This window comes from Apiospora aurea (genome assembly GCF_038362705.1).
Source record: "Apiospora aurea strain CBS 24483 chromosome Unknown utg000002l_segment0_segment0, whole genome shotgun sequence".
NCBI lineage: Eukaryota > Fungi > Ascomycota > Sordariomycetes > Amphisphaeriales > Apiosporaceae > Apiospora > Apiospora aurea.
This window is the reverse complement of record NW_027117389.1, coordinates 2,564,756-2,578,465: the sequence shown is the minus strand read 5'-3', so window position 1 is coordinate 2,578,465 and position 13,710 is coordinate 2,564,756. Positions and strand designations below refer to the sequence as shown.

At 54.0% G+C, this 13,710-nt stretch overlaps 5 protein-coding genes across 5 annotated transcripts; 3 read left to right on the top strand and 2 right to left on the bottom strand.

The window, feature by feature from the left end:
• Positions 1-3,455: 3,455 nt before the first annotated feature.
• On the top strand, positions 3,456-4,443 carry PG986_003179 (uncharacterized protein; the record flags this gene model as incomplete). The annotated part of the gene is made up of 3 exons (XM_066839401.1): positions 3,456-3,700; positions 3,816-4,112; positions 4,194-4,443. The coding sequence occupies 3 exons, from the start codon at positions 3,456-3,458 to the stop codon at positions 4,441-4,443; spliced, it is 792 nt and encodes a 263-aa protein (XP_066704465.1).
• Positions 4,444-4,982: 539 nt separating this feature from the next.
• PG986_003178 ((Trans)glycosidase) lies at positions 4,983-6,852 on the bottom strand (the record flags this gene model as incomplete). The annotated part of the gene is made up of 3 exons (XM_066839400.1): positions 4,983-5,931; positions 5,995-6,622; positions 6,684-6,852. The coding sequence occupies 3 exons, from the start codon at positions 6,850-6,852 to the stop codon at positions 4,983-4,985; spliced, it is 1,746 nt and encodes a 581-aa protein (XP_066704464.1).
• Positions 6,853-8,666: 1,814 nt separating this feature from the next.
• Positions 8,667-10,356, top strand: PG986_003177 (Aldehyde/histidinol dehydrogenase; the record flags this gene model as incomplete). Its single annotated transcript, XM_066839399.1, has 2 exons — positions 8,667-8,798; positions 8,878-10,356. 2 exons carry the CDS (start codon positions 8,667-8,669, stop codon positions 10,354-10,356), a joined length of 1,611 nt encoding a protein of 536 aa, XP_066704463.1.
• A 465-nt stretch (positions 10,357-10,821) lies between these two features.
• On the top strand, positions 10,822-12,012 carry PG986_003176 (uncharacterized protein; the record flags this gene model as incomplete). Its single annotated transcript, XM_066839398.1, has 1 exon — positions 10,822-12,012. The coding sequence occupies one exon, from the start codon at positions 10,822-10,824 to the stop codon at positions 12,010-12,012; it is 1,191 nt and encodes a 396-aa protein (XP_066704462.1).
• A 277-nt stretch (positions 12,013-12,289) lies between these two features.
• On the bottom strand, positions 12,290-13,260 carry PG986_003175 (uncharacterized protein; the record flags this gene model as incomplete). The annotated part of the gene is made up of 2 exons (XM_066839397.1): positions 12,290-13,118; positions 13,184-13,260. 2 exons carry the CDS (start codon positions 13,258-13,260, stop codon positions 12,290-12,292), a joined length of 906 nt encoding a protein of 301 aa, XP_066704461.1.
• Between the last annotated feature and the right edge of the window lie 450 nt (positions 13,261-13,710).

Here is a 13,710-nt window from a genome sequence, read left to right as displayed (position 1 = left end):
CTTAATTATTAAATTAAACCGATTTCGCTTTTTTACGCCGCTCGGCGCGTATTACGACGAATATTAACCCGATTATGTTTATTATAAAGCCGGTTTCGTCGAAATTTTAAATATTTTCGTTAACGATCTTATATTTCGCTTTTATATTTATAATTAATATAAACTAGGTAAAAATAACTTTAAAATTTTTATAAAAAGCCTTTTAATAATCGTATCGACGATTTATTTTAGTTTTTAGGTTTAGGTTACGGTCGATAAAGCGCTTAATTTAGTGTTTATTAACGCGGTCGCCGCCGCGCAACGCGGTAAAAAAATTAGCTATATTTTTTATATTAACGAAATCGGGAGGCATTTTTCGGATATTTAGATTAGTTATATATTTACGAAGTACTTCTTTTTTAGGTAGATTTATTTTACGTTATTTCGGTCGAATTTCGCGTTTTAAAGTTCGGCCGTAAATTCGATAACGTAAAATTAATTCGGGTATATTATAAGCTTTTATTATTACTCTTTAATTTATTTAATTCGGTCCGTTTTGTGTCGCTTAAATTATTAAAACTATCCGATCTTTTTAAGATTAATTAGGTATTATAATTATAAAGGTATTACGCGTTAAAGTTTAATTATATTAGAATTAAATTAAAGTGCGTCGCTAAATAATATGCGTCGCGTAATAGTAAACCACGTTAACGTAAAGTTAATTCGAGTATATTATAAACTTTTATTGCTACTCTTTAACTTATTTAATTCGGTCCGTTTCGTATCGTTTAAATTATTAAAACTATCCGATTTTTTAAAATTAATTAAGCATTATAATTATAAAAGTATTACGCGTTAAAGTTTAATTATATTAGAATTAAATTAAGGTGCGTCGCTAAGTAATATACGTCGCGTAATAATAAACCACGTTATACTTAATATAAAATTAATATAAAGCTAGTATTTAAAAAGCTACCAGGGTTATTACTTTTTATTAGCGTCCGTGCATAAAAAATTTAACAACCCCGGCAACTTTAGTGACAACCCCGGCAACTATAACCAGGTCCTGGCGCTGCTCGAGCACGGAGGTTAAGCCGTCGGTCGCACGGCGCCCTCTGGCGCCAGTTCTCGTGGGAATAAAAACAACCCAGCCTGGACATCAGCCCGCCTCCCACACGGGCAGAAGCAACAGGGCAGAACCACGGCCCCGGGAATCCATACAAGGACGCTGCAAACCGACCAGGAGCGCGCCGTTCAGCTCCAGGGCTGACGAGATCTCATCCACCTTCGTCATCAGCGTGTAGCCATCAAAGGTAATTGGCCTGCGTGAAGCACACTGTGTCGACCTCCCCCTCCCCACTCACTAAAATGGCTACCACCCAACCTCTCATATTATATCGTATCAGCAAAACATATTTTCATGGTACCAATATTTGCGCCATCCACTTCCATATCAACAAACGGAGACCCCTAGCGAACTATCGGCAGTATGTTTGCTGTGAGTAGCGCACTGCATGGGCAATCCCATTGGCAAACTCCTGACTTGGCCCTGCTGTTCTTGTACGACTCGGTTTACAATTGAGATGGGGTGAGACATGATATATGATATTTACATAATGCAAGTACGCAATCCTCATTCGCATTTGCACAGGAGACCGACAGTCCGTTTTGACTGCTGTGAGGGGTAACCCCCATCAAACTCGACCGCCACTTTTCATCGGAGGCAGGCTTCAAGGCTACCTAAGCCCATCAATGAATAAGTGACACAGCCTGTGTGTAGCCAGTCAATGGTATATGGGCGTTGACTAAAATAGTTCAACAACCAGATTCAAATGACTGATTTCTACATGTAGCTTGTTGCCGGACCTGATACGGCTTCGTGATCGACAAAGCACAGGGAGGCAGCACAAGCTTACAGGTCCTTGCGCACGTGTAGCTGCTCGGTCAGAATCAGTAGAATGATGTCGAAAGACCAACACCTGGTGAGAACAAATCTGTGTTCAGCCATGATATACGCAGCATGTCGAGAGGTTGCAGCGGGTGGTTGCGACAAAAATAGAACCACGCTAAACGTGACGAGGCTTTACGTGCCACCCTCTTGCGTCCCCAGTCAGCCAGCCCGCCCCCAAAGTCTTGGAGATGCCTTCAATCAAATGCATGTAGATCCTTCTAAATTGGTATGGCTCTGCTGTGCGGTGCAGCGTGTAAATGGCACCATTCTGCGCTCGGAGAAAACCCCGACACTTTGGTCAACCCCATCCTGTAGCCGCTGTCAGGCTGTTGGAAGTCGTTGTTGGTGGTGTGCTGTGCCCATCTCGTTTGATGCATGTAACATTCTATTGCTGGTCCCTGTACAACGAGATTGAGGACAACACCATGCCGGGGGCAGGTTGGTGCTTTGGGGGAGCATGTTTGCGAGCAACTGAGACCACCCAAGATGCAATCATCGGGCGCCTCAACTCCACCATCGTGTCATTGTGCAACGATTATCAGATTTGGGGGTGTGTCTTCTGACGGGGTGTGAAGCGTTTGCCGCTACAAGTCGTCCATCACCAACTCAAAGTCCAGCGCTTCGGTGCTCCCAGGAGCAGGAGGTAGCTGAAGACGCTTTGTCACTTGCCGAGCCGGCGGTGGTGCTGCGAGGACTGACGAGGGGGGCCGGCAGGACAGGTTGGTTCGATAATGTGGTGGTGTCCAATGACACCAGCCAATGAGGGCTCGGCATCGAAGCCGATGAATGCATGCCATCCCTCCCGGCCTGCGAGAGTTGTACGCGAATTCGCTCTTTCATTGGCCCGGCCAGTCGAGAACTTGAGATGCCCTGCTTCTCTCGAGTCCCTTGAATCCAGTACGACTAAGCTGAGTGTGACATGAGGCACGATGATTGGTCGTCTCCACTCAAATCCCCCGGCAATTCCTTGGAGTCGGCGCTTACGACCTGGCCGATATTCTCTTCTCATTGGCCTCAATCGACACTCACTCCTCTATCACCAATGCAAATCCAGTCCGTGATTGACCTGCAGGGCGTGTCCTTCCGCCGCTTGTTGCAGGCAAAAGTTGCTGACGCCCAGTTGGCTGGTAGGTCGCCTTAAAGACGGGAGGAGGCCAACTCTTCCCGCCCGTCCCCCGTACTCTCGCTCTCCTGTGCCTTGTGCGTGCATTTGCTTTGCTGTAAGTCTTTGTCGCCGCCGTGATATCAATTCTGCTTCCTTTTTCTTCTTTCCGGCTACGCGGGAGCCCTTCGATGTAAAAGAAAGTCCTCCGACTGCTGGCAGCCAGCGAAGACAGACAAACGTCTCTTTCCTTTACCTGAGAGAGAGAAAGGCCGCTTCGAACTCTTTCGCATCTCAGTCCCCAAAACACGGCTCGATATACGCAGGGCTGGTTCATCGCAAGGAGCTAGGAAAAGCTTGCGCCTCGTTTCGTGCACATATATCCTCTTTGGTTGCAGGTCTACTTATTGAGTGGCCACCAACATGGCCTACAGGATTCTGCACCGGGAATGGCGGTCGATACGGGCGATGTGGTATTTGATGATATTCGAGCTGTTAGGGACCGTCGCCGTCCTCGCGCTTTTTGGCATCGCACAACCGGATCTATTTCGCACACAGCTGTGGCGTGCCGGCGACCAGATGGGCTTCAACTCGAGTCCCAATATCGTACTGTACGCTTATGCCAACTATGAGCCGTTGCCGAACGTCCCATTTGTCTGGACGGAGAGGTGAGTCTTCATTCCCTCCTTCTCTCTTCTCCTTTACCCGGGAACTATGAGAAAAGAAAACTCGGAAACGCACATCAGCGACAGCGAAGGAAACAAAAGCTCACCCGGAACACAGATTGACCAACTTCAATGTCGCCATCTCCGTCATCAGCCTCTTCGTCCTCATCACCAAGATGATCGGCGTCATTATGCACCTCTGGTACCCCTTGCTCGCGCTGGTGTTCAACATCGCGCTTGTCGCCCTCTACGCCACCAGCGTATACGGCCAGGCCGGGCCCGACTACGCGGACCCTACGAAGCCCAGCGCTGCGGCGTGGTACATCGCCAAACCCTGCAGTGTCGTCCCGAACCAGAGCATCCAGAAGTCGTGCACCATGGCCAAGGGCACCTTTGCCGCCACCATAATCATGCTGTAAGCATATCCCTTTGTCGCAGATATACGATAGGTTTATTTCCCCCTCATAAGTACTCACACACAATGTGTCTGATATAGTACGATCTATCTGGTGAACTTGGGCCTCAACATCTGGGCCATGCTCCCAACCGACCACAAAAAGGGCTTTTACGAGTCAGACGACGACGAGGAGAACTCGCCGGCCGCGCCCAAGGGCAACACCCACTGGGAGATGCACGGCGTCCCGCCTACGCCCAGGACAGGCGGCGTCGCGGTGCCATACACACCGCGGACAATGGCGTTCAATACGTTGGAACGAAAACTTCCCCTGCGGTCACAGTACGCCTGAGCAGTTGTCGGCTGGTTTCGAAACAAAATTGCTTCCCCCTTGAAGTGAGGCTCAAAGTATACTTACAAACTATTATATATAATTTTCGTTGTGGTCAAGCTCGGTGCATGGAGTTATTGGGGTGAGATATTGGATACCTAAGACCGAGTGACGGCCAAAAGACCAGGCCGTCCGGTGAACGCGATGTTTTCCTTCAATAGACACCCGTCCGCTTGTAGCTGAGATGCGGATTAAGTGGCTCTGTAAGAATACTGGATTGGAAATAGCAATTCTAACATTGGCTATTGCGAGATGACGATGGGATGGCTAATTACCTAGCAAGTTGTCAAATACAAATGTTCCCGACACTGTTTTGGTGCCTATGAGTGCCATATATCTCTCCGAGATCGTCTTACCAGAATGCCACGAGTCAACGCATCTTCGACCTTTGGATCTAACTATGTCTGCCTTGTAAGATGATGGGGTCACAATTGTTGTTCTTCTGAACGGTGGTACATCGTCGAATTTTCGTTAAAAGTATGCTCAGAAATGAAAACTGATTAAAGTATATATGCTGCATACCAAGACCTCCTTATCCTGGCCAGCCGGCTCGGCCTATTAAGGGTTTCATCCGAAACCCCCAGCGTCACCAGCACCGCCTGCGAGTCCGGTACCGTGATATTCAACGTGCCGTTCTGGACCTGGACAGTCTCGCCCACAGTCACGTTGGCCAGCCGGACGGGGCGCCCCTCGTCCAGCTCGTAGTTGTAGCTCCATCCGTCCCAGGTGATGCCCGTAATGGCGTCGCTGCCGTTCGCGTACAGCCTCTGCACACGCGCGGTCGTCGTCCCACCACCGACGAAGAAACTATAGGCCCGCGCGGGCCGCTGCGGCGGCGGCGGCGGGTTCGAGCTGCTCCGTCCGCCGGTGCTGCCATCACATCCACAGTCGACGGCGTGCGCGTTGTTGCTGTTGGTGTTGCTAGTGGTGTTGGCGTTGGTGTAGTTGTAAGCGTTCATGTTAATGATCATAACCCGTTTCAAGTTGCCGCCGACGTACGCCGCGTAGGCGGCCTCGGTGTCGCCGCCGGTCAGGGGCAGGTGGGCGACCTGGACGGGAGCGATGCGCAGGTTTCCCAGAAAAGCGGCGACCGCAATGTTGCCATAATAGGGAGCCTTGGTGCCGCGGGTGGCCAGCGGGGTCTCGACGGGCTGCCACGAATTGTAGCGGGAGTTGGTGCCCATGTGCATGTGCACGCGCCGGATGTTGGAGGCGGCACAGTAGAGCGCAAAGTCGATGCCCCAGAGCGCTGCGCCGAACGAGTTGGACAGGCCCGGCCGCCCCTGGTTGTAGAGCGAGTTGGCCTCGCCCAGGATGTGCGGCACGCCCGCGCCCGGGTTGACGGCGTTGTACTCATCGATGTGCGCCTCGACGCTGAGGCGCGTGCGCGTGTGGTTCATCAGCGTGCCCTGGAGCGTGACGCCAGGGGTGGCCGCCCCGCTGATGTAGCTGCAATCTTGGGCGTTAATTTCCGCCTGGGCAGTGACGTTGCAATAAGGTTGGTGAGCTTACTTGTGGGAGGAATAGTATTCGATGTTCTCGGTATTATCGAGTCCATCTGCCCAGGCTATAGGCGCCTTAAGATGGTTACCAACTCCCCCAAAGGACGGCGCCATATACTTGTATTTGTCAATGGCAGCGAGGTCTGGGCAGTACTTCTGGATCACACTCTTGATGGCGGCCACGCCGTCGAGCCACTCGTTGACATAATCAGACTCGTTGTAGCTGGAGGATCTCACTGGCCCTTGGGCACTCGTGGCGAAAAAGTCCGCCTCGTTGCCATATTCCCACACATACAGCTTGTCTGTACCGAGCGCCTTGCAGGCAAGCTCTGCGGTCTGGGTTAGAGTGCCCTGGACTCGGGAGTCATTGTTGCCCCCCATGTTGAAGCCATGCGAGAACCTGACATTGGGCCATGTGCTATAGGACTCGAAAAACGAGGGGCCTATCTCAATGGTCGTCGGGTAGTCCGGCGACCTGGTCACATTGACGGTGCCATTCAGAGCCACTGTCAAGTTCGCATTGTAGATGGCATAGTCTTGCGTATTGCCCCCAACCCGTATATACGGCTTGTCACCTTGGAGATAGCCGATATTATTGAGAAGGTTGTCCGAGAACTTGTTTGGACTACTCTTGTTTCCTGAGCTGTACATCAGTCGTGGCCATCATTGGGGTTCTGGCCGTAGTATATGCATACTCACCAGCGAAGTCGGGGAACGACGCGAACTCTATGGAGTAGCTGAGGAAGCCATCCAGCGGCGTTGCCGACTTGAATTCTGCGGAATTAGTATTGATAGCAAGCCGCCGCGCCTGGCATAGCACGACACCACCGCGAAGCAGCACCAAGCCTGCATCTCGTATCAGTCGCATGGTGTTGTGTTTGCCGGCGAAACTGGTGGTTTGGACGTGAACAGAGCGATTCAGACTTCCTGAAGCTAGATGTCCGAGAAAAGCCGCAGTCGCCTGGGTGAATGCTGCAGCCCTGGCTTCATGTGGTGCTACCCTAACAGGATTTCAGGATGCTGGCGGTCGTGGGCAGGAATAGCCAAGGTCCGTCCCTCTCTTTTCCCGGAACATGTCAACTCGAGATCCAAGAATCCGGAATATGCAGAATACCCGGATCGCCACATGATACATCATATCAGGGCAACTTAAGACTTCCAAAGCCGATGCCGACTTCCTAATTGGAGCAGACGAGGGTAACGCGCAATGCCGCCACTATGCCAAAGTGCGGGGGATCAAAGCACAGGTTCATCATTCATGGAAGCCGGCTGGTTGTGACTCCGTTGCATGCGGCAAATAGATGCCTGCATATGATCAATTAGTCTCCATCGCAAACCGAAACAGCCACGCGAGGCCGTCATAGCGGGTTGTGATATTGGGACGATCACGTGTATACCATGGCCAATGTTCGGACAAGGCCCATGTACTGACTACCTGCCGAACGCCATGGAATAGATAGAAATCCTCCATCGTGATTATGGTATATATCCAACAGGCATGCCCACAGAATATACTTGGGTTCAGGAGTGTAGGATCTCGCTTCCTGGACTTGAGCCTAGTCCAAACGCATCGCGCCTGCTGCTGACCTGCACGGTCATCATGGCCTCCATTTTGGTGCACGCGCAATCATGTCATCAAGTCAGAAGCTCGCACTTACACGGACACCAGGTCAGTGGACGGGTAAGCAGGCTAGATATGCATTTAAGAAACCCCCGAAATGCCCAGCTTCTGTTCGAATGTAAAGAGACAACAGGTTAGAGACCAGTGCCTCTAGAAAGAGTATGCCGGGTGCCCAGCCATAGATAGATCCAAGGTACATCAATAGCAAACAGTCTTGAGTCTACTGCCATGCCCTTTTCTGGCGACACGAGAACAGCAGGTATATGCGACGTAGTGCCCATATATAGCCCGACTTCGGATAGAGAGCGTTTGTTTCCCTTGCCGACCAGTGCTGTGGGATACGGGACTATTACTTACCGCAATCTCGTTGATAAGCCCAGTGGGGTTGTTTGCGAGATAGTAGGAGGTGAGGTATAATGTTGCGGGTGGTAGGGTGAGTGCGACGATAGCCTCAAGACGCTCCCCGTCTAGTTTGCAGCCTACCTGTATGTAGGTAAGTATGTAGACAGGTAGACAGGTAGACAGGTACGGGGATGTGGGACGTCGCCGAAGATTAGAAAGGAACATTGAGTGATTGATTGCTCAACACTGAAAGATATCGGCAATGTCGCGATGCCCCCGCCCTGTCCCAGCATGGACCTGCTGTATTGGGAGATAGTACTACTACCCCACACCAAGCTCCTCCTTCTGCCTCCTCAGCCGAGGGGCACGCCGCACGCCATTCATTGCTGGAGCTCCAGTCTGTCTGCCAGGGCGTCTGGTGTCTGTTGTCAAATCAACGTCACTCGTCGCAACGCTCTTGCGCTGTGGCTGTCCCGGCCGGGCGCTGGAAGATACTGTAGGCTGCCTGCATGTCCAAAATGTTGCTGGTTTCCCGAACTTTCATGCTAGCCTTTGTCACGAAAACGATCTGATTTGATTGTTGTGTGTACACCCCATAGTCTTGCCCGCAGTCTTCCTAGGTAGATGTTTGCCTCCGCCCATCGGCTTCTCGTCCATTAACTATTAATTCGTCCCGCGTCGCCCATCCGCGCTGTGCCTGGCATCCTCCTCTCTTCACCATGAGTCTCCTGCGAAGCTTGAACAAGACCATCGCCTCATCTGCCAGATATCCCGTCAAGTCCAACTTCCAGAGATCCACGCTCCCCCTGGTACTCACCCGCTTAGCTTCCAACATGCCGTCCGTACCCAAGGTAGGCATTGCTGCTTCCCCGGCTGCTGAGCGCCGATAAGCATTTGTGGCTACATACTAACCACCCTCGCCGGGAACAGTTGAAGGACCCGTCGCTATTGAAGACCGACGTGTGCTACGTCAATGGCGAATGGGTCAAGGCCGCGTCGGGCAAGACGTTCGAGGTTCATGACCCGTCGACCGGCAAGCTAATTTCCACATGCCCCGAGTTCGATGGCAAAGATACCGAGAAGGCCATTGAGGCAGCGGCCACTGCCTTCAAATCATTCAGGCACAAGACGGGCCGTGAGCGGTCCAAGATGCTGCGCAAGTGGTATGATCTGATGACGGAGAACGCTGAGGATCTGGCCACGCTTATCACTTGGGAGAACGGCAAGCCGCTCACGGATGCCAAGGGCGAGGTCACCTATGCAGCCAACTTCTTCGAATGGTTCAGCGAGGAGGCCCCTCGCATTCACGGCGACCACATCCCAGCCTCCATTCCTGGGAACCGCATCGTCACCATCAAGGAGCCTGTCGGTGTTGTGGGTCTCATCACACCCTGGAACTTCCCCGCCGCGATGATCACACGAAAGATTGGCCCGGCGCTGGCTGCTGGCTGCACCACAGTATGCAAGGCACCTGCCGAGACGCCTTTCACCAGTTTGGCTCTTTGCGAGCTGGCGCACCGTGCTGGTATCCCCAAGGGTGTCGTGAACGTCGTCACAACCCTTGAGAACACACCGCAGATCGGCGAGCTGTTGACGACACACGAGACCATCAGGAAGGTGTCTTTCACTGGCTCGACCCCCGTTGGAAAGCTGCTGATGAAGCAAGCTTCGTCAACCCTGAAGATCATGTCCATGGAACTGGGTGGAAACGCCCCGTTCATTGTGTTCGACGATGCTGATGTGGACGCTGCTGTGGCAGGCGCCATTGCGTCCAAGTTCCGCTCTTCGGGCCAGACGTGTGTTTGCGCCAACCGAATCTACGTGCAGGAAGGCATTTATGACGAGTTTTCCAAGAAGGTCGCCGAGAAGGTCAGCGCCTTCAAGGTTGGCAATGGATTCGAGGAGGGCATCACACACGGACCTTTAATCCACGACCGGGCCGTGTCCAAGGTCGAGTCGCACGTGAAGGACGCAGAGAAGCACGGTGCCAAGGTGCTCGTCGGCGGACAGCGGCTGCCCGACGTGGGCGACAACTTCTTCCAGCCCACAGTCATCACCGGCATGACGAAAAACATGGCCATTGCCTCCGAGGAGACCTTCGGCCCCGTCGCTGGCATTTTCCCCTTCTCCACTGAGCAGGAGGTCGTGGATCTGGCCAACAAGGCAGAGGTTGGACTTGCTGGCTACTTTTTCTCGCGTGACTTCCAGCGCATCCACCGTGTTGCCGAGGCTTTGGAGGTGGGCATGGTCGGTGTCAACACTGGTTTGATCTCGGATACTGCTGCACCTTTTGGCGGTGTGAAGCAATCTGGCTTCGGTCGCGAGGGTTCAAAATACGGCATCGACGAGTACCAGCACATCAAGACGGTTACCTACGGTGGAATGGGCCAACCCCTTCAGGGCAAATAAGAGTCAGACAGAGACTCGAATTAATGAAATAAACTGTTTTCAATGTTACACCTTCGGCACCCCGTGATGAAATGCGATAACTATATAACCTGAGCTACCCGTCCACTACTCCAAAATGAATGAATATGCAATGCGACCAATCCAATCTTCTGAATAGTATCACAGGTTCCAGATGATCATAGTTGCTGGGCTTCTAAAAGTGTATAAGGCCTAGCTAGGTATTGATGATGCCAGCAAGTACTTTGATAGGGCGAGTTGGAGGGTTGGAGGGGTCTGGCTGAGCTCAATTGGCAAAGCGGATTGGCTGCGCTCCAGCCAATCAAAACCGGGCCAGTACCCGTCAACTTTTCGAGCTACTGTTCCGATTCACCATCGAAATTCTGAACCCTTGCCGCAGGTGCTCGGAAACCAACATTGAATTCGAGCGAGCGCAACACCGACGACGCACCAGCCGCACACCCTTCAATGCTCCGAAACCCTCTCCAGTCCGCCGTCACCCGCGGCGCCAGGCCCGACCTGCACCGCGTCGCCGACGGCATCGCCTCTTCCCTCCGACAATTCTCCATCGCCCAGGCCCGTTGTGACGATGAGCCCCAGCGACCCACTGGCCGCCAGCGCTCGGCGGCCGCTGTCAAGGAGCTCTTCTCCATGAGCCAGCAGGGCAGAGCGGCCCAGGGAGGCAGCCAATCGGGCAACGGCAACGCTACTTCTTCTGCTCCTACGTCACGAGCCCCCGAGGCGCCCAAGGTCATCAGTGTCAGTAGCCTGCGAGGCGGCACCGGAGGACGGTTCGCGGGCTTCAGAAAAATGGCTGATGGCGGCTCTGCACTACCTCCCGCACCCGGGGCCGGCGGAAATGGCGGCAATGTGATCCGCGGTGGTCTGCCTGGTGGTTTCCGGGGTCGAGGAGGAGCAGCAGCAGCAGGAGGAGCGCGCGGAGGCTTCGCCGCCGGCCGAGGTGGCTTCGTCGCCCGTGGAAGAGGTGGCGCCGGCCGCGGCCGTCGCCGAGGCAACGATTCAGATGACCGACCGAACCGCCGCAACGACCGGGCCAACAAGGCGGACGAGGACTCGTACAAGCGCTTCGCCGCCAAGGACTCCGAGGACCCCGACTACGACGCCTGGGCCGAGCCACTCGAGTGCGGCACCGTCCAGTCCTACAACCCGTCCTTCGACCTGATCAAGGACCTCGCCGGATACGCGCCCGCCATCGCCTCCTCGACTACGCCCCTGGCTCAGCACGCCACGGCCCTGACGCAGACACGCATACTGGGCGGCGGACGGGCGTACTCGCCCGACGACATCCCCTGGCCGACAGATGCCAAGAAGCAGTACACCGAGGGCCACGGCGTCTTCTTCCCTTCGGAGGAAGTCAAGAAGTTCGTCAGCAGGAGGGTCGAGATGGAGTTCAAGGCTCCGCCCGCGGAGACGAAGAGCGCGATCCTTGACGCCGCGCTGCTGGGTAAATACGAGGGCCCCAAGTTTGCGCAGCCGGGCGACCATTTGGGCAGCGTGAAGAGCTATGTTAAGCGAGACGGCACATGGAACGCAGAGTCGGAACGCCGGATTGAGGCGAAGATCAAGTCACTGCTGCCAGCTCATCAGGCGGCACCAGCAGCTCGGCCAGCATCCAAAGGCAAAGACGCCAAGGCGTAGCACGCAGAGTTTCCGAGAGCGCGCATACTGAAAGGATGATGGCTATGTAGAAACGATTCAGACATGTAAGACCGAGCGGAAACACTGTAATATCATGAACACAACTATGTACATACGCAACGAGTCGCTGCTTGTATAGTACCAAAAAACAACAACAAAAAAAACCCATATATGACAACCTAGCCAGGCCCCTATGGTTTTCTTTGGCAGAGCGGGGGGTTGTCTGCTTAGACTACAATGTGCAGATCCCAGTCCTAATGTATTTGTTTTTTAATATCTATTTTGACTCGGCGGCCTTCATAGTGTCCTTCTCGGCCGCATCCACCTTGGCGACCTCGGCCTTGATGACCTTGTCCAGCTCCGTGTCGGCCTTGCGCTTGGCGTCGGGCAGCATGGACCCGTCCTTCTTCCAGGCGGCGTGCAGCTTGTCACGGCGTTGGCGCACGTCGCGGATGCGCTCGCGCCAGTCGTGGCAGATGGCCTTGACGCGCTTGGCCAGGTCCTCGCGCTTCTCGGGCTCGACCTTGAGGATCAGCTCGAGCTCGTTGTCGGGCGACCGCTGCGGCTGCTGGTTGAAGTCCCGGTGCGCCTGCACCGCGCTCATGATGGGCTTGATGTAGGCCGCCTCGTGCACCAGCAGGCTGATGGTCCGGCCGCCCTTCGGGATCACCGAGGCCAGCTCCCGGATCGGGTACGAGACTGACGACTCGTTCCGGTCCGGCTGCACTTTCACGGAGCCGACCAGGTCCGGGTTGAAGCGGCCGCCTGCCTTTAGCCTCTTCAGGGACTCGTTCGCGTGCGAGGCCAGTTTGGTCAGGCGCGAGTGCACGTCGGCGAAGTCGAGCGCTTCCTCGGGCGTCGGGGTGGGGTGTTGGGAACTGCTGCCGCCGCCGGAGGTGCTGCTACCATTGCTGTTACCGGAGTCGGCAGCGGGGCGGGCACGCGCATGCTCCTTTTCCTCGCGGCCTTTCTTCTTGAGCCATACCGGCGTCGTGTGGAGGGACCGGTAGTGGCTCGGGTTCCGTGAGGTGGTGTTAACGGATATGGCAGATGTAGCAGCTCTGGTCGCAGCAGCAGCAGCTGTTGGCCTCGTGCCAATTTGCAAGCTAGGGACTGGAAGATCAATAAACGCTCTCCTGGGCGGCCCAGCGAGTCAATTGGGCCGGCTTACATGGTCCGCAGCTCGCATGTTGCAATGCTCTGTCGCAGGAGTGCGGCGACTGTGGTGGCGCTCGTTCTTGCTGCCATGGTTCTGGACTTTTCGCGAGCTTGATATCCAAGTCCTGCGCCAACCTAAAGCTCAGTGGTAGCTCTGAGTAGCAGTCTGCGGGGCCAATTGAATGTGGCTGTGGCGGGGTTGGTGCTGTGGCTTGACATGGGGGCGCTCCACCAGTTAGCCCCTGGCTCGAGATCAGCCCCTGGATCCCCAGCCCCCATGGCCTTTTATCGGCTTCTTTTCCCAACGCAATACAATACCGTATAGCGATCGGAATCGTCACAATCAGACGGTCGATTGGCCCAGCGGTGAAGGCATCTGCTTTACACGCAGAGGATCGCAGGTTCGATCCCTGCATCGATCAAGATTTTGCTTTTTGCCCCCTGTGGCATCTCGGAGTTGGATATTTTCCCACTTCTAGAAGCGTCCGAACCCTTCTTGTGACAGGGGGTCCTATCCTTCTTCTTATCTCGTTTGACTGA